The 20261-nt window shown below is 39.1% G+C and overlaps 1 protein-coding gene and 1 long non-coding RNA gene across 3 annotated transcripts in view; one reads left to right on the top strand and one right to left on the bottom strand.

Annotated features, from left to right (window-relative positions):
* The window catches only part of LOC144589467 (uncharacterized), a 212239-nt gene that overhangs the window by 148696 nt on the left and 43282 nt on the right, over positions 1-20261 (bottom strand). The window lies entirely within an intron of this gene.
* Positions 1-20261, top strand: part of CRACR2A (calcium release activated channel regulator 2A) — a 58156-nt gene that overhangs the window by 26126 nt on the left and 11769 nt on the right. For both annotated transcript variants that reach the window (XM_020809236.3, XM_078394117.1), the window contains exons 4-12: positions 7427-7589; positions 9522-9668; positions 11884-11974; positions 12784-12879; positions 13726-13913; positions 14682-14753; positions 16115-16163; positions 16610-16698; positions 17524-17848. In XM_020809236.3, the coding sequence (XP_020664895.3) occupies positions 7427-7589; positions 9522-9668; positions 11884-11974; positions 12784-12879; positions 13726-13913; positions 14682-14753; positions 16115-16163; positions 16610-16698; positions 17524-17848 (1220 nt within the window). The remainder of the gene's footprint in view (positions 1-7426; positions 7590-9521; positions 9669-11883; positions 11975-12783; positions 12880-13725; positions 13914-14681; positions 14754-16114; positions 16164-16609; positions 16699-17523; positions 17849-20261) is intronic.

Below are 20261 nucleotides of genomic sequence, written 5' to 3'. Positions count from 1 at the left end.
ATTTTACAGTAACAACATTAATATCTGTGGCTTACATAATTAAGCTGTGGCCATCACAAAATACAACATAAAACTTTCTTGATAAAACACACCTAATAATAATAGTAATAAATGGAAATCTAATTAAACGGTACCACTTTAATAAAGCAAAACATGCTACTTGAGAAGGTAAAAAGTGGTTCAGATATTAATTTTAAGATACTGTATTTCCAAATCCCCTTTCAAAGCAAACCACTGTATTCAGGTACCCTAGCAAATTTTTGCCTCACATCTTTTTAAAGATGTGAATGTGTATGAGTGTGTAGTCTTTTTATCTCATTTGCTTCAACAAAGGAAAGAATTCATTATATTCCTAAATCAATTTCTTAATGTTATGAAAATAATTGTTCTAGTTTCCATTTGTGGAAGAACCTGAACATTTAATGGACTTCCTTTCCTCTGTTGCATGGTCATGAATTTGCCACTTATATTAACTACTTGTATGAGTGAAAACAATTAGTTTGCCCTTTTATTTCCTTGATAAGTTTGTGGCTTTTCTTGTTCTATCAGCTGGTTAGCTTTAACTGGGCAGTGCAATAAAAGCTGAACATCAGTCATGACAAGACCAAAACAATGGTTTTTGTTATCTTGTTTCCAGCAAGATGAGTAATCATGTAAATCATTCCTATATAAAATAGTATCATCTATATATGTAAGGACTATGGTTTGTCTTGGATATCATATTTATCATTGGTCATTTATTAAAGAGTTAACATAAATATTGGACACTACTAGTGAGAAAGAGGAAAGCCAGATACACTGCCTTGTGCACTTTGACAGAAAGTAAGATAGAAATACCCTATAAGTAAAAAATTGTCTCACATATTTCAACAGCAGAAACAGATCCCTCACAAGTAAACATTGCTCTGCAGCTTCAAAAGAGACATCACAGCTCAGAAATGCTCTTAATAAATTACCCTGCATAATGATTCATTAAATAAATACTGTAATGGAAATAAGTTTCTTAAATCCTATTCAAGCATCCTCTATATGCCATAAGATGAATGTGTGCTAGCCCTACCTCCTCTATGGGCACTCTGTTCACATGAAAAATGATGCATCTGAAGCAATGATGTGAGGAAGCTCTCTAAAGGAGCTCTAATTCTAATTTTTTCAATAGTCAAGTCAACCTACAGTATTTCTAACATTATTGCCTTGTAGTAAGTGTGTCTTCAATGTTAACATAATTGATTTAAAGTTCAGTCTCTGAGATACTATGTTATGCTAGTTGTCTGGAGAATCTGATTATGGTTCTTCAGTATTCCTTTATATCTCACTGCTACCTATGCTTGATTAATTAGGAATTTTGAAAACATCTGACTATTTAGATACAAAGACACTGATTCTTCTTTGTGTCCTCTGTGAATTCACACAAATGGGCTGTTCTGCGCCTGCGCTGAATGTCTCGGAATATTTTAGAGCTTAAAAGTACAAAGTTAGTGGGACGTCCCCTGTGGAGCACATGCTCCACCCACCAAAGATTCGCCCAAGATTCTGCTTGGGCGAGCAACACCCAACCTATTCTTGTGCGGCATGGAAAAAATTGAACAAGCCGGCATTTAAGCAAAGGCTCCAAAGACTCCGATCTCACCTTTGGGAGACGGCCATGAACAAAAAAGGTTCAAGGCTCTGACCAAGAACTAGAATCCAAATCATCTGAAGAATCACCATCCGACCTCCCTACACCAACCTTAGATGCTATCGATAATCATCCTCCATCTCCTTCAGAGGATTTCACTTCTTATTCACATATGATATCCAGAATGGCTAAATCCCTACATGTCGAAGAACCTCCATCAGCTGAGGCAGATCTAATCTTCGACGACATCAATCAAGAAAGGACACCTCCACTTAGTCTTACTTTTATTCCATCAATGCTGAAACTAATCAAGGAAGCATGGGACAACCCACCATCTACCCTACAAATCTCAAGACAAACTGGAAAACCTGTACAAGACACATGGAACGGACACAGTTTTTAACCAAACATCCTACTCCCAATTCTATAATTGTTGAGTCCAACCAGTCCAGAGCCAGAAATAAGTCTTCAGTGGCCCCTACTATAAGAAGGGTCAGAAAATTGACATCATCGGTAGAAGAATTTATTCACTCCAATCCTTTTCACTTAGAGTCGCCAACTATCAAGTGGCAATGGGCGCTTATCAGCGCCAACTTTGGAAGAAAATTCTCCTGCTACTGGAATCCACACCGGAATCAATCAAAACTGAACTGATTAATGCCCATACCAAGGCCACCTTGCTGGCAAAACAACAAAGGATTGCTGCTAGACATGTGGCCAACGCGGCATCGAAAACCCTAGCATCCTCGATAGTGTTGCACTGACATGCCTGGCTTGGATCCACCAGACTGTCTGATGACTCCAAGTCAAGGATAGAAGACCTTCCCTTCAGCGGCACAGGTCTCTGTGATGTTCACCCTTTGTGGCACCTACATCTTGTGCCCTCACAAAGGCTCCAGTCGTGTTTTCCTCTCACTGCCACCAGTGGATTACCTCAATCCACAATATAAATGAAGTTTGTCAAAAACACTTGTCTTGTGAATGCAAACAGAACTTATTTATTGAAATGAAGCCAATTTAATAATCACAGAAGTTCTTCAGATGAACATGGTACACTAGCAAATCATTAACAGGTCTCTCAATACATACTTTTCTCTTGCCATATAATTACCACCTCCTCTATCTATTTATCTTAACCAGCTTTATCTCTATTGGTATCTGTTCCTTCTCTCTCTGATTAACCAGTCCCTTATCTCTCTCTCTATCTGTATATCTCTCTGACTATCTCCTTCTGCTGCCAAACCTTATGTAGCAGCTGACACCGCCTCTCCAGTTCTCTCATAGGCTCATGCAAATTAGCTCATCACTATGAATGGCATGAGTGACGTGGGGAGATTGTCACAGTCTCTTTAATCAGAAAACAGACGAGACTATGGAAAACATAAAATACAGAAAACGGCAAGATCATACACCAACCAGCAATCCCTTTGATACCAACGACCTCAATACAGACAGACGCAATTCTATCCACAATTTCAACAAAAATTGTATCAGAGATTCCAGCCATATCAATAATTCAGATCACAACCAGTTGACAGGTCCTTTCAAGGTCCACCACCATCAACATCATCCTTTCAGAATCAAAACCAGTCCCATCAATGCCAGCCTTTTCGAAAACCCCAGATAAAGGGGAGAATGGTTTGTTGTGATCAGTCTACAGGACACTTACTTCTATATTTTGATCCATCCACCTCATCACAAATTTCTCAGATTCCAGTTCGACAACATCATGTACTGATTTTGTTCCCTACCATTCAGACTTTCCACGATGCCAAGGACTTTCACGGAGTGCATGGCACCAGTCGCTGAGCATCTCCGCCTTCAGGATGTAAACATCTACCCATACATAGATGACTGGCTGATAGTTACGACGTCATACCAAAATGGCATGAGAGCTACAACCATCACACTCGACACACTTCAGAACCTCATACTCAAAGTAAACTATACAAAATCTCATCTTGAACCAGCACAGACAGTCACCTACATCGGAGCCCTCTTCAACTCTTTGCAAGCCAGGGCCTTCATCCCCCTGGAACAAGTTATAAGGTTAAAGAAGGACATTTGCCCCTTCCAATCTCAAACTTCCATTCCAGCCCATCATGTTCAACACCTCTTCAGGCTCATGGTGTCCACAACCTCGGCAATCCAGCATGCCTGACTCAAAATGAAGTTGCTCCAGTCATGGTACCTGCCACTATTCAACCCGGTGATAAACCACCCATCCATGAAATTGATTGTGACACCAGAGTTAGCCAATCAACTCACATCAATGTCAAACCTTCATCTCGGATGACCATTCCTGCTCATCTATCTGATGGTGCAGGTCACCACAGACTCCAGCCCATCCAGCTAGGGAGCACATTATCTTCATCATGGCCTATAGACGAGACAAGAACAATCACTTCATATCAACCATCTCGAGCTCTTAGTGATCACCAGAGCTTTCCATGTCTTTCTTCCAATCATCGAGGGTCGAGTGGTGCAACTGGCAACGGACAATACAACTACCCTATATTATGTAAACCAACAGGGAAGAACACATTCTTTATCCCTCTTGTACCTAGACATCGACCTGTGGGAATGGTGTTACCAACATCACATCTTCCCTATTGCAGTACATATTTCCTCAGACGACAATTACATAGCAGATCATCTCAGCCGTATGACATCAAGGACTTATGAGTGGTCCCTCAAGGATACCATTTTCAATCAACACTGTCACAGTTGAAGAGTACCTACTATCAATGTCTTCGCTTCAAGTGTGGATGACAAATGCGGTGTCTGTTGCTCTCGAGCCGGAGCAGACGAGAACTCCATCGGGGATGCGTTCATGACAGATTCGAACAGGGAATTACTTTATCTATTCCCACCAATACTACTCATACAACAGACAATTATCCACCTCTGACACTTTCAATTGAATGCAATCCTCTTTGCTCCCTGGTAGCTGAGGCAACCATGGTTTACTCACCTCAGGTTGATGTCAACGGACTTGTTTAGACTCTCTCCGGTTCCTGATCTCCTAACTCAGAACGACGGGATGGTCTACCATCCAGACCTTCCATCGTTAAACTTGACAGCTTGGAGGATACTCCCACCTTGAAACACATCTTGGATCAAGCGTGAATACCATCAACTCAGCTTCTATATGCAAATAAGTGGAAAGTCTTTCTTAATTATACAGAAATAAATAACTTACCTGCAATACCTGTTTCCTTGAAGACACTACTTACCTTCTTACTCCATCTCTTTGAATTTGGACTCTCTCATTCCACTTTAAAAGTCCATATATCAGCCATCATTGCCCATCAACCAGATAACTCCATGTCAGCAAAAGTTGTATCTCACCCTACGATTAAAAAATTCCTCAAAGGACTCAGTAACATCCGTCCATCACATCAATGTATTATTCCCCAATGGTCACTACAAATTGTCCTTAATACTCTCATGCGCCCACCATTCAAACCAATGGCCTCTTCAAATCTTAGATTGCTTTCTCTAAAGACATCTTTTCTGGTGGCTATAACATCTGCTAAAAGAGCCAGTGAGCTTGCTGCTCTTCGTTCTGATCCACCCTTTATCCAATTTCATCCAGACAAGGTGACTTTGTATTTTGATGTCTCTTTTCTGCCCAAGATTGTATCAGAATTTCATCTAAATCAACCAGTTATATCACCATTAATCTCTCTAGAGCAAATGCTCCACATGCTAGACGTAAGACACTCTCTTGCATGGACCTCACAAGGGAGGCCCAGCCTCATCACAATCCATTTCCAGATGGATAGTCCAAACTATTTCTCTGGGATATGAACTACCAGGCAAACCACCTCCTGATCATTTGCACATTCCACTAGAGCGCTGTCAACATCTACTGCCTTCCAGTGTGGAATCGAGATTCCTAACATCTCTTGTGCTGCAACATGGTCTACCCCATTGACCTTTGTCAGCCATTACCGCCTAGATATGAGAGCATGCAATGATGCTGGATTTGGCAGATTTGTATTGGCATCCTTCCTACTGTGACGTCCCACCATCCAGTAAGTGAAGCTTGCCAGTCACCCATTTGTGTGCATTCACACAGAGGCCACAAAGAAGAAAAAGAGGTTACCTACCTGTAATCATAGTTCTTCTAGTGGTCCTCTGTGAATTCACACATCCCACTCATCCTCTCCTCTGTCCATCACGGCTTATATTAAATGATTCTTCTGCCCGGTGGACAAATTCTAGGAACTGAGGGGAATCTTTGGTGGGTGGAGCAGGGGACGTCCCACTAACTTTGTACTTTTAATCTCTAAAATCTTCCGAGACCTTCAGCGCAGGCACAGAACAACCCATTTGTGTGAATTCACAAAGGACCACTATGGTTACAGGTAGGTAACCTCTTTATTCTTAACCTAGCACATGTCAGAGTTTGAATATGGTTCCTTGAACCTGAGCAACAAAGTTTTTTTCCCATTTTCTGAGAGAAAAGCTTACAGAGATAATAGTGATAATCAAATATAAGAATCAAAGTTGTATTGTCATTATAATTCATAGTAAATACACCCTGTTCTTCAATGTGCTGCTTTCCTTCTGAGATCAATAAAATATTAGTAAGGTTTGCCATAGCAACAACCTCATAACCAAATCTTTTCTTCAAAGACAGCAAGTTAGTTACCATACAGTTCTTGACTTAAAGAAGTGGTTTATAGAATATTCTCACCACTGACACCACTTTCTTTTCTGCTTTTCAATCTAGTGAGTTAAATAGTCAAGTAACTGTAATTTGGTGGTCTCATATACAATGCCCATTCATTTTGCAATCTATATAGTTCCCAAAATTGTTTAATGGAAGAGCAACTTCAGAATTATATAAGAATTTGAGCCGCAGCTTACATTTTCAACAGTAATCACCATCTTACATATATATTTGCTTACACTTATATGGCAAAGAGTAGCATTTTTACGAACACTGAAATAAATGTTCAGCTTGTACTAAAGAACGAATAGCTAGTGTACTAAATATATTGGTCATCCCGTCAACTCTCTTTTTATTTCTTGCTAGCTATTACAGCTTAATCTAGAGGGCTACTTTCTCCCTTAAGAAATGTTCTGCCAATTATATTTGTGTAAACCTCCCAAAGTTAGGTGTCTGGAGATGACACTGAAGTATGAAACATCCGTGGCAAATACAGGTATCTGATACCATTCTTGTTTTTAGAAATTAAGTAGACTCTGTGCAATACTGAGATTTTTGACTGCCTTTCACCTGCTGTACCAGTTTTAAGCAACTGTTTTATTGGATTTCTTGATTAAATTATGTCTTAAATTATTTTAACATAAATTATTTTTATGTTTCATTCTGAACCACCTTCTGCCTATTTTAGAAAAGCTGCAACTGAAGACATCTATAAGAAGTAAAACTAATAGTTGCCATTCATACGGCAACATATCTTTTCAATGTAGCATATGCAACAAAAAGCTAATAAGTCCAAACAAGTGTTGTTACAAAAATTAAATGGAGCAGATTTTTAAAAGCCCCTTCCTAGAGGTTTTCTGGGAAAGACAGGGCAGCCACATCTGGAGAACCAATGCTTTAGCTCACTTTCATTGACTGCATGGGGTTGAATCCATGGCCTAAAGGCCCCGCTAGCTATATTATTTGAATGCTTATGGCATCTGGGGTTCTGAGACCAGTCACCGGGCACTGTTATATGTGTACATGTTCTGAGATCCTCTTTCACTTCTCTGCAGAAAGGCAATTTTCTTGAAATTCTTTTGAGTTTTAAATATTTTATACTGAATCAGATATTTTGAAATCTGCAGGCCAGTTTTTGTTTGGGCAAAAGAAATCTATTTCTGAGCTTCAATGGTGTGAGACTGAAAATGTGCATCAGCCTAACTGGGAAGAAAGCAACTTGGAAGGTGACGAGGAAGATCAGTTTTCAAATCTTTTGGAAAGCCTTGGATCTAGCACAATATTAGAAGAGTAAGTAATGCCATCAGTATGCCAGAAAACCAAGAGAATGATATGAAAACTGTACTTTGTGGATTACACAGTTTCAGCCTGCTGGTGGAGCAGAGCCCTAAATAGGATAGGGGCTTTTTTGGTTTGTTTGTTTTTGGGGGTTTTCTTCATTCGTTTTGGTGGCTTTTTGAGCCACCCTTTACACATGCCTTCATTCCCAAAGCATATCCCCCCTTTAGAGTCAGTCATTTTTAAAGTAGCTGCACCAAAGGCAGTCATGCTAGAAAGATGTTGTGGGGCACCAAGGACCTTCCTGGGGCAATTTTTGCTCTGCCTCTTCTTCAGGACTAGCATGTGGGGATGCTAGTCCTGCCTTGGTGTTCACTTCATGGCCCACCTCCTTTCCTTCTCGGTGAAGCTTTGGAGTGGCAGTAGGTACCCCCAATTTGAAGAGGGGTGGGCTTTCTTTCTTCCCTTTAGACAGGGGAGAATTTGCACACACACTCTTGTTAAAAATGAAAAGGTTTTATCGAGTGTAAGCTTCCACAGCCTGCAGCTCCCACATGTAAGAGTCGAGTACACAAATCCACATGTGCAAGGCTCTGAACTAAGAGACAAACTTGAAGGGTCCCATTGCAGCCGTAATTCATCTGATTTGTTTCCTCAATTTTTTTTTGTCTCCCTCAACATTTCTCATAATTTGAATGTAAAATGAACTGGAGTGTCTCACCTCAGATATCATTAAACTCGGCAGTGCGTCTACTTTATAAAGTTGTGAATGCATAAAACTGTGAATGTAGAAAATCCAAATACAGGAGAAATTGTCTCCATATTGTTGATATGGGAAATTTCTAGTGCAGGCTAGCTTTCTAGTTTCACTCATAAACTGATAGGAATGGGCCTCAGGCAACCTAGGTTTCAGTGAGCTGGAATATGTTCTGCCTTTGCATTTTCAAAACCTGTGCCTTGTGAGGCTGCTTTTGACAGAATGAATTGTAAATTGCTTTTATGGTCTTTGAAATGGATCATGTACTTTTAACTTCCACTTGCATCTTCAGCGATTTTGTTTGTGTCAGTTCTGCCATTCATGTTGCCAGCTACTGTCACACAGGTGGATAGTAATTGACCTTCACTGCTCCTCAAATATAGCTCAGAATTCTGATTGCTGAGGCAAATAATCCTGAAGACATCTTCTTGTGGGAGGGAAAACAAAATGACCTAATTCCCCTTAATACCAGGTTTGACACTCAGAACTGGTATGACTTCATCAGAGGTGTAACTGTTGCTGTTTATTTTCAGTCAAGACTTTTCTGATTCTTGCTGAGGTGGGGGAGGTATCAATTGTGTTCTGATGTTTTTAAATGTGTTTTTTATTGACCACTTAAAATATAATACTTGTTTAATACTTTTAAAATATTTGTACATTCAATGTTTTAAGCTTTTAAATATTTTCTTTTAACTGTTGTAAACTTTCTTGGATCCTTTTAAGGAGAAAGGTGGGGTAAAAATATTCTAAATAAATAAATAATTTTTAGATTTCACCAGATCTGACAGAAATCGTTCTTAGCTGTTTCTAATGCACTCTTTCTGAAGCCAGTCTTATGAATAGAACAGAATAGGTCAGGACAGGAAAGAATCGGTGAGAGTTGGAATTTGCTTAAATCCCCAGTAAAATGCACAGCAGAAGACCAGCAGAGGTCAGCTACTGAAGTCCTCCTTTACAATTCTACTGATATTCCACCCTCTCCCAAGCCAGTACTTTATGAAATTAAAGACTCAGAAGGCTATCTTTAAGTATGAAAGATTTTTAAAAAAGGAATTTTACACCCTGAAATTCCAGGGATACAGGAGGCAAGCATAAGATCAAACTTAATAGAAGGAAAAACTACATAAAAGTACTAAAAAGAAGATTCTTTGCTATTTACAAGTCTTTCTCCTTTTTTGTTTCCTCAGTGAGAGTACTATAAAGAAACTTTGGTTGCACCTGAGGAAGGATGAACCTCATTTACTTTCCAGCTTTGAGGAATTCCTGGCAAAAGTTCTCTCTCAGCTCCAGGAAGCCAATTATGAAAAGGAGGCCCTGGAAAATGCCTTGCAGAAGTTAGTGCTTCTCTTCTAATAATCTTCCTAATCACAACCTTTGAAATAGATCAAGTGCTCTTTATTTGCAGTGATTTTTCTTGTCAAGTAGTATCCTTGGGTACATGGATTAATTTTAATAACAACAGGGGTTATAAGGTAAGAAACAAAATAAAAAAAAACACTTCACCTACAACAACCAGACTGCCTGGCTTTTCCCAGGCCAATGAAGCACTTCAAAGGAGTTGAAAGGTCACCTTTGCCATGATATTTCCACAGTCCAATAAATATATTATTTAGCTTTCCTTTTTCATTTTACTTATGGATCATATGGTTGGTTTGTGCTTTTTTTAAAATTCCAAATGCGGTAATAAGAAAATATTGTCTTAAACTAGGGATATATGCTGTCTTTGGATAAACATGTAAAACAGGCCAAATCAGGAGTATTTGTATGATTTGAGGACAACCATGGGGCAGAATAAGTGCTCTTTGGTTGTCCACAGGATGGAGCAGGCTCCATCCCCTATCCGTTGTGTTTAATCTGGCATCGAAGACATTTTTGTTTGTTTGTTTTTATTTTAAACAAACACCATGATTCCAGGCAAGGAAGGGGAAATAAAAAGTAATACATAATATATCCAGGAAGACTGAGCTGGCAGTATTGGGGTCATATGACTGTGATAACATGTACCAGTTGGCAGCCTAGGTTTCACTTATTGCACCAGTTGATGATTCTGGGACCTCTTCATGCAGAGGCTTCATACAGAGGCTTGCCTTGACTTGGCAAGGCATGATGCAAATCCAGCATAGATAACTGCTCCTAAATCAGGCAGTCCTCGTCACTGCTGCCACCGGGGAATTAAAAGAGAGTGAAGAATCAAGGAGTGCTTCCAGACTATGAATGTAACTTGGATGTGTATATGCAATCTTGTTTAGAACAAACTGAATCCCAGTTCCTGAATCTGACTTTCTACTGACCAGCAGTCTTGTCTGGTTTTAAATTCAACTTGTTCACTATCATCCTGTCCATTGTCAAGCTCAGATACTATTCAAGGGTCTTAACAGCTTCCTTGATGTTGGTGTACAGAGCTTGGGTGTCATCAGCATATTAGTGGTTCCTTCTCCCCCGCTCCAAATGACCCATGCACTCCCAGCTGCTTCATATGACTATTAAATAATACAGGCTATAAAGAGGAGCCCAAGAAAAAGTCATGGGCTAAAGGCCATGGTGTTGAACAGTGCTTCTCCAACACCACTTTTGAGAGCACCTTGACAGGAACTACTCCAATGCACACTGTCCGCATTCTCAAGCTCTACAAGGTGAAAAATGGTTGCCAATGTTACATCAATCAGATCACCACCAATATTGGAGTTCAAGGTAAATCTGATGGATCTTGTCTGAAAAACATAAAGCAAACTGTTCATAGCAAGCGACCAAACACTCTAGTTTCCTGCTTCAATACCCTGGTGAAGAGACCCTGCACAATTCAGAACAGTATCACTGGTCTGCTATGTATGGAAGAAAAGGTAACAGAGTCCTGGGCTTTCTTAGCTGCCTTTGCCACTGCAATGTACTTTTTCAGATGGATTACAGCAAGTTGGGGTTTGATTTGCCCTGAGGTGTCCTCTAATGATGACCTAGACACAGATTCTTCTGTTTCATTGCCTTCAGCTCCCTGTTGACTCAGAGAGCTAACCTGGTCTGCAAGTAGGAAGGGGGAGTGAGAGCATTAAGTCACCAGCTATTTCTACATTCCACAGGTCAGTCAGGGCTTCAATAATATCACTGACAAACAAAGTAGGAAGTCCCCAAGTGCATTCAGGAAACCATTGGGATCATTATGCACTTGGGTGAACCCTACAGAGGTTCACACAAATTGCCAGTCTAAAAAACTAATCAGCTGTCCTGCTCTAAGAGGCAACCAAGCTTATTCCAAACACTGGAGGGGCAGGAAGGGAAAAAATGGTCCTAAAGAGGAAGTGGGAGATGGTTCCTGATCTTTGTTTTTAATTTTTAAAAAAGCATGCCAGCTTTGGCATTCCCTGCTAATTAAATAGAAGGAGATGGTGGGAGGATGAGCTATTATTACTCCACAAGTGACAGAATTTTATGCGTAATAATGTTAATAAGAGAGTCTCTCCCTCTTGTACACTCACACACACAAGCCTTTTATCAAGAACAAAAATGTGGCTCCAGTCCCTGTATTAGATTCCTGCATTTTCTTTTTCTGACTAGGAAAATCACTGACTATGATGAAGAAATAAAAAACCTTTATGAGGAAATGGAACAGCAGATCAAAAATGAGAAACAATCATTTCTCTTGAAAGTAAGTATCTGATTTGTATGGATCATTCCAAAATGTGATATTTTACCATAGATTTCTTCAGAGCTGCTACCATGATGTAATAACAGTTTTAAAAGATTAAAAGATCAATTTTTAAAGAAAAGAGTTAAAAGTTGCAGATTCTTGCACTCAAGTACCAAAAAGCATCTTAGTTTTCCAGACAACTTTATATTTCAGGGATAAAATGCATATCTGAAGCTGGTTGTCTAATAAAATCACAGAAAGTACATGGCATTTTGTAATTTCTTTATTTACAAAATATATTTACAAAGAATCAGACATTTTGCTGAGGTTCTTTTTTTCCTCTTCTTTTTCTTCCATGAGCCTCATGCTTGCTAGGTACTGTGTTGGAGGGGAGGGGGTTGAACACAGAAATTCACATATATATTATGTGCACCTTCCTATATGTGCAGATTTTTCTTTCCATGTTTTAAAAATATGGAATATGGAACATGTATATCACAGTCTTCCTAGGGCTGTGGGAATGTTTACCTGCTTGCAGATTTATAGCAATTGTGTGCTGAATTTTCCATCTGGGCTGAAATACAAATAGTGAGCCATCTCCCAAGGATAGGCTATCCTTCAAGTAGTTCAAATCAAGTAGTTTTTACATTGTTTTGAAATTTAAAAAGTCACAATGTACCTGTGAATTGGGTGTGTTCTGTCTGAATTACTAAAAACAAAATTGTATAATGTCTCTAATGTTGTTTATAATGTAGTTCTAATGGACTAACTAGGCTTCTTAATTAATCATCTTCTGCTTCTTAAGGTCATCTGTTCTCATTTTTCAGGACACAGAGAGGTTTCAGTCCCGAAGTCAGGATCTGGAGCGTAAACTTACAGCAAAAGAACAGGAGCTAGAACAGCTTGCTCAGAAACAGAAAAGAGTATGTTAATCTTACCATTCAGAGCCAGAGATAGTTTTCTAGCAAAACGTGGGTAGGAGATTCTTTATCATAGAATGTAATATATTTTTGAAGGCTTTGTGTCCTTGAAAGAACACTGTGTGTATATGAGGGTTGCAGACAATATACTCAAAACCAAGTCTGATTAAATAATTTGCAGATACAAATTCCAGAGAGATGTGTGTAGTCTTGTCTCTTACGAATGTATTTTGTTTATATATTTTATTATTCTTAAGCTTTCTCAAAGGTTTTTCTCTAAAGTTATAAAATTCAAAATGTCCTTTGTGGCAACTTTATGTAATAGGCAACGTAGCACCACTTTGTGGATCTAAGCTAGTCGTTTTCTATCCCACCATTAATTTGATCAGAGCATGAAGTCATATCTTGGGTCTGATTTATTTGTGGCACATGCCACCAGAAAGCATTCATTAATATGTGTTCTGTGTGCTTTCCATCACATTTTGCAGTGTTTATCTACACAATCCAGGTGCTATACACAATAATGGCACATCTACCCAGGGTGTAAATGTTTGGCTGGCTGAATAAGAATGTACATGTATCGTCTGCCATGGGTGGTAGGTATATTTTCAGCTGAAAAGTGCACAGAACACGTATTGTGCACAGCCCCGGTCATATAAAAATTAGATATGACGATTCCTTTAATTAGGTAACTAGCAGAAAACAGAGATGTAAAACTGTCAGCAACAAAAACAAAAACAAAAAAAAAAACACTGAAAGCACATAATGAATGACAACAATATTTTGGGGATTTTTTACAGATCATGCATTTTTTAAAAAGATTGTATTTCTTTCCTTTTTCCTGTATAGTTGGAGGGACAGTGTAGAGAGCTGCACCATGACAAGATTGACACAAAAGTAGAAAACACCAAACTGAAACTCACAAACCAAGAGCTGCAGAATGAATTGGAAATAACATCCCAGGCATTAATTGTTGCCCAGCAGCAGCTGCAGATACTTCAAGAGGAGGCCAAAAAGCTTCAGGAGGAAAAAGAAGTGTGAGTGGTCTCTACAACTTGGATTTCTCAAGGCAGTGATGGGAATAACCCTCCATATCCATGTAATTTGTGGTTCTCAAATTCATTAATATTTAAGAGAGAATTATTGTTCAAATCAAATTTGGAGGCAGAAGAGTTTCCATGTGGAAATGAGTGTAGTGAATGGTGTGGTCTATATCTGAAATATATGCAACATTTTTGTAAGCTAAGCAATTGGCCAACTCATTGAATCGCATAGTGGGGAAATTGAACTCCCAACCACAGAGCCAGAGGTTGGGAATTCAATTCCGCACTATGTGGTTCAGGAGAAAAGTCAGCCTGTGTAGCCTTGGACAAGATGTACAGTCCCAGGGACAATGCCAGAAGAAGAAAATGGTAAACCACTTCTGAAGAGCCTCGTGGCGCAGTGGTTAAACTGCTGTACTGCAGCTAAAACTGCGCTCACGACCAGGGGTTCAATCCCAGGTAGTGACTCAAGGTTGACTCAGCCTTCTATCCTTCTGAGGTCAGTAAAATGAGTATCCAGCTCGCTGGGGGGGGGGGGACGACAATGTGTACCCTGCATAATGAACTTGTAAACTGCCCAGAGAGTGCTTGAAGCATTATGGGGCATTATATAAGCAGGACACTTTTTGCTTTGAATCCTGGAAAGGGCCACCATAAGTCCAAATTGACTTGACATATTGCCGTAGTTGTTACTATACAACAAGACATGTTTTTTTTTAAACAGCAGAGCATATTTTGGTGCTTATTACATTTCTCTTTCAGTGAGGTTTACAGAGTGACAGAAACATTACAGAGGGAAAAATCAGGGCTGCTTAAACAACTGGATTTCTTACGGTAAGAACACAGGGTTGTCTTGTGGAGGGAGCCCATGGGGGGGAGTAAAAAAAAGAATAGGGAGAAGTTAACTGTGCTCCACTCTAAGAATGGGGGGGTTCTGCAGAATAGAGAAGTGTCATTAAATAAGGTGGTGGGACTATAATATTTTTTCTGAGATATGGGACAAAAGAAATCCTCACATTGTGCTGTGAGACTGGAGGGAGTAGCAACTGTTCCCATCTCCAAGAAGAGGGAAGAACAATATTTCTAGATGCGCCTCTCACTCCTTTTGGAACACACATTGGACCTCATCCCTACCACAGAGCAGACAAAACTTTGGTCATCTCATTACGAGAGACCTTGTAGCACTTTCTGGTAACATTTCCTAGCCCTCTTGCCCTACCAGTGAGTTTATGCAATTATAGCTCTCCTAATAGCAGGTCACTGACGAGGAAGGTCTTCTAATTATGAGGGTGGTGTTCTATAAATCTGTGGATCACGGATTACTCTGAGAGGATAGTCACATACAATATATCTTGCTTTCCCACAGAGCAGATTTCTTTAAACAAGGGGTGACAGGGTTAAGAAAAATGTTATAATCCTTAGTATTTTATGGCAATATGATTAAATGTATCATTCACAAGTCTTTCCACAACCTTTATTTTGCTAATTATTTGAGTAATCGTGGAATTGTAAGAATGGTGGGAAGTCTCTCCTGGTCCTCTCAACAAATTCGCACACTGCTACAGCTCCATGCCAGGCATGAGGAACAGTTGTTCCACCCAATGTTATGGACAAATATTAGTAGCACTCAGGGCACTACAATTCTCAGTGCCTCGTGTACCTTGGTAGCAGTGGGGGAGTGGGGTGGGACAGAAGATCTCCCTCAATTTTCCACTGTTGGAACGGTAAGACCAGGTGGCACTGTGAGGGATGGAAGAAAGTGCTTGAATGCTGACTGAGAGAGAACCTGGGTGGGGGCAACTGCCTCCTCTTTCCCCTGATAATAGTATTTTTTAGGCAGACAGGAGGGTCTGAATTCGCTCAGAAGAACCAAAGGTATTTTTCTGAGTTTGTTTCATTTTTGTTTCATTAGTTCATCTCCCAGAGCCAAATTCCAAGTCATCTCTATTTATACACTTGCTCTTGCAGTACTCTGAAAGCTATCATCCTTGCTTAAGGATTTAGCTTCTAGAAGCCCAGAAAGTAAACCTGTGGAATTATATGGCATGCTCATACATGCAACAGTATTTTAAAATAGCATCCCAAAGTACAGAATGACTGCTACCAACTCAAAGCAGGATTGAATTGAGTAATGCAGATAGTTGAAAAATTTGGTGTAACTTCTTTCTTGTCCTTTGTTTTAATTTCCATTCCAGAGAAAGGAATAAGTACCTGAGAGATGAACGTGACATGTGTTTATACCAGGTGAGTGTGGCTTAAAGTCACAAATCTTTTTTTTCCTGTCTTTGGTATTCTTAGCAGGTGTCTAACAGTAGTACTATCATACACCTCCTGCCTTTCTGGAGACATGCCAGATTTTGGACTCTAAAAGCCTTTACTGTTAGTGTGCAAAACTGGTTTGTCTCACAGATACCCAATTTCTGCTCAGAGGGTTCAAAGGCTGATGTTTCAGATTCTTTCAGAGAGACTCTGCCCATGAGGGGTGGCTAGATGTTTTTGCCCCAAATCTAGTCCTAGTTAGTCACTGACTATCTTAAACATGAACCAAAGGATGGTATAGGGCATTTCAGAAAATGCCAATTGCCCTGAAATATACTGTTTTGAAATACTGGCATTGGATCTGCTGGGGTTTTTTAAATAAACAACCATGAAAGTTACTTTCAGACATTTTAAAAACAATATTTCCATAGAAATCTGAGCATGTTCCGCCTGCTGCTTTGAAACAGAGATCAGGCTCAATCATTGGCAACTATCTGGAAGGAAAAGGTTCATTGAAAAGGTAAGGCTTCCATTATGTTATTCGGGATCTCAGTTGTTATGCTGAAAGCAAAATAGCAAGCGAACTAGAAAATTGTGCAAGAAATAGTTACTAATTGAACTTCCCCCCCATACCTAAATGAATATTCAGCAAATATATTTTTACTTATATGCCATCAGCTGTGATTGAACGCTTAGCTATTTTGTTAAAATGTGTATTGAAATGATTGACAGTGTTATGAGGTTAAAAAATAGTAGCCTTCTCAGTTGGTGGGTTTTGTTGGCAATGCGCCTGTTTTGAAATGAATGGGAATATTAAAATAATTTGTACAGGGAATGTCCTGGTCGGTGGTTTCCTGCACAAGCTTTTAACTTTATTAAGAAATCAAATAAAAGTATGTTTTTAGATATCATTGGTAGCATTTTTCACAGAAGTTGTTATATGTATTAAAGACAATACTAATGTAGCTATCAGTGATTTATTCCCTAGAAACCAACAGCTGTAATATTGATGGTGAGAACTAAATTTGCTCAGTAAAATTACAAAGCAGACATTACCATTTTGCTGTCAAATGACTGAAAACTTGTTTTTTGTTTCCTGAAATCAGATGTTAAAACTGGTATTCTGGTAGAACTGAAATACTCTAATATTTTAATCAATATTCTTCAAATGGTTTCTAAATGCTTTAGGACTTGCTGAAGATTTGATCAAATATTTGATTCCAAGTTTACATGTTGAACCCACATTTGAAATGTAGCATTTTGCAGACTATACATACAATTCTACTGTGAAATTGAGACTTGAACCATGCTGTGTCTGGTAATAACTCTCCTAATGACTTTCTAGCCGGACTTCAGAAGATGATGACACATTTAGCACTTCAAGGAGAAGAGATTCCTATGGCTTGAATGAATGTCCCACAGTAGATTCTGAATCTACTGCTGCTGGCGGACTCATACGCAAAAAGTGTTTACAAAGAATAATATCAATTGAAGAAGATCATCTGCCTCAGCTTCTTGACAGGTCAGAGAAGCAGCTAACCAAATGGTCTGAAGAGGATGAAGATGCCTTGCCAGATATGGAAATAAATGGGACCCAGATAAAATCCCCATCAGAACAGACACCTTCCTCTCCCAGGGAGCAACCAGTAGGGAAAGAAACACTATCAAATGTAAGGAGCAAAATTATGTTGCTTTTTTTGGTTTCGTTTTGGAAGATATTGATTCTAACAGAGTAGATGAACAGATTGCCTATAACTAGGTCAGGGAAAGTGGGCTTTGATTCAGCATGCTGAAATTTAGACAGTGCAAAAATTTGCTGTTGAAAGACTGCAGATACCGTCTCTAGCCATGCCTCCTGAGGTGGAAAGAAACACAAAACAGGTAGACTCAGCATGGAACCAATATGGCTGCCATGCACCTGGTCTCAGGCATTCCTCCCCATTCTTCCATCCTCACCCTGCATTTGTCAGTCTCTCATGACCCAAGCTTAACTGAGCAGTGAAGCCCTGGGGGAAGAATTGTTTTACTCTCTATTCTCACCCCATCCCAGATCTGCTTTGTGTGACCAAATTTGTCTTGATACCTTGTATTTGAATGTAGTGAATGTTACTCTGTGAACTTTTAATGTAACTTTTAATGTAACATTTAGTGTGAAATTCCACTGAATATTTTGATATTTCATATGCCTTATATCCAACCAGGAGCTTTGGTGGTGGCTTGGAATACTACCAAAAGTCTGGCTGCTAAACTATAGGCTTAAACTGAATATGAGCAGCTTAATTATGCACAGGTTTGCAGCAAGCCGTTATTAATAAACCTTGTTCATTAAAATATGTGGGTAAATAAATAAAATATATTGAAAAGGTACACTTTAATTATATGGCTTTTTCCCTATGCAGACTAAATCAGTTTTTTCTTAAGTTTTATTGTTAGTTTGTAATCTTCTGAACTCTCTGAATTGATATTAGAAATCAGAAGGGACAATACCATGTCAGGAAGTCTTCTAGAATCTCACACTACTAATTGTGTAACTAAGATGCACCCTGGTATCTCATCAGTTAGTCACAATTACCCATGGCAAGGTATACAAGAGCAACAACGTGATTTTGGTCACTATCACTTGTTTTTATGAGTGAAAAGTAGAGATGGACATATTTGTTCTATTTTGTTTCCTTCTGCATTCAGGCTGCCTTTTTGGAATATTTTGATGTTAACATTTTTGCTAATGTGAGTTTCTAGAATCATCATTATACACAACAGATAAATACATAAACCCCTGATAATGATTTTAAAAGCAACATGGTGTGGTTCTATATCATGGGAAATTACTGTATTTTGATATGTAGTGGTATGTCTCTATGCCCACGTTTTCCTCTATGCCCAAGTTTGTTGGAATCTAAAGGTTTATGTGCCTAGGTTTCCATTTGTATAGGCCCATAGTGGTCCTTTTTAGCCTGAATAGAAGGTGGTTTTCTGTTTCACAGCTCGATTTTACAGGGGTTTTTTTTCCTCTTCTCATGACCTACCAAATACTTGTTTGGGAAGAATGAGTATTTACTAATTAATTGCCTGGGAAGGCAGGTATTTATCATGAAGATATGCGGTTACCATCTGGAAAAGAATATTGTTTATTACAGCTGTGCTGGTCAAGTCAGTGATTACAGACACCTGAACTTGAGAAACAATTGCCAAAATCCTGTTGCTTATCATAGTAAATGTCATTACAGCAGGCTTATTAAGTCAATGGTGAGCCAACACCTCCATTGTTTCAAATAGGCCTAATATAACTGCAACTTACTTTAGCTCAGTAAATTCTAGTTAGAGTAGACTCATTTGAATTGAATCAGTTTAATGTTCAGCTAAGTTCTTTAAAGACAAAAGTGTTATCATTTTTCCAATGGATCTGCGAAGGCTTTCACGGCCAGGATCTAATGGTTGTTGTGGGTTTTTCAGGCTCTTTGGCCGTGTTCTGAAGGTTGTTCTTCCTAATGTTTCACCAGTCTCTGTGGCCGGCATCTTCAGCGGACAGCACTCTGTGTTCTGGTGTAGTTGGCTTGGGAGTGCAGTATTTATGGCTGTGAGATAGGCTTTTGTCTTTCTCCTTATCAATGTTCCAGTTAGACAGTTACTCTTCAAACATTTTGCCAATTAAGAAGGAATGTGCTATGTTCTTAATCAGAGAGCAGGTATTAGGTGCCTTTAAAGGTATAAATTACTCCTTGAGGCCTTTATTCTGTAACCTTTCAGTACTACTTGTGTTTACCATTTCTTAGAGTGGCATTTGTTCCTTTTCAATATTTGTATACTCATTGTTCTTAGCTTTAAATATTGTCTTTTAATGATGTAAACCACCATTGTATACTTATTGTTTTCAGCTTTAAATATTGTGTTTCAGTGATGTAAGCCACTTCGGGTCCTTTTTAAGGAGAAAGGAGGGGGTAAAAATATTTTAGACAGACAAACAAACAAATCACAGGCCATTGCTGGCTAGCATTATGTACAAGATTCTTGGAAATGGGTACGTGGATCAAGGGAATAATCCACCAGGGTTCCAGAGGCTCCCAGGGCAGGATGGGTTCAGGC

The sequence above is a fragment of the Pogona vitticeps genome, chromosome 5, assembly GCF_051106095.1.
Source record: "Pogona vitticeps strain Pit_001003342236 chromosome 5, PviZW2.1, whole genome shotgun sequence".
NCBI lineage: Eukaryota > Metazoa > Chordata > Lepidosauria > Squamata > Agamidae > Pogona > Pogona vitticeps.
The sequence above is the reverse complement of the archived record's forward strand: the minus strand, read 5'-3'. Positions and strand labels throughout refer to the sequence as shown.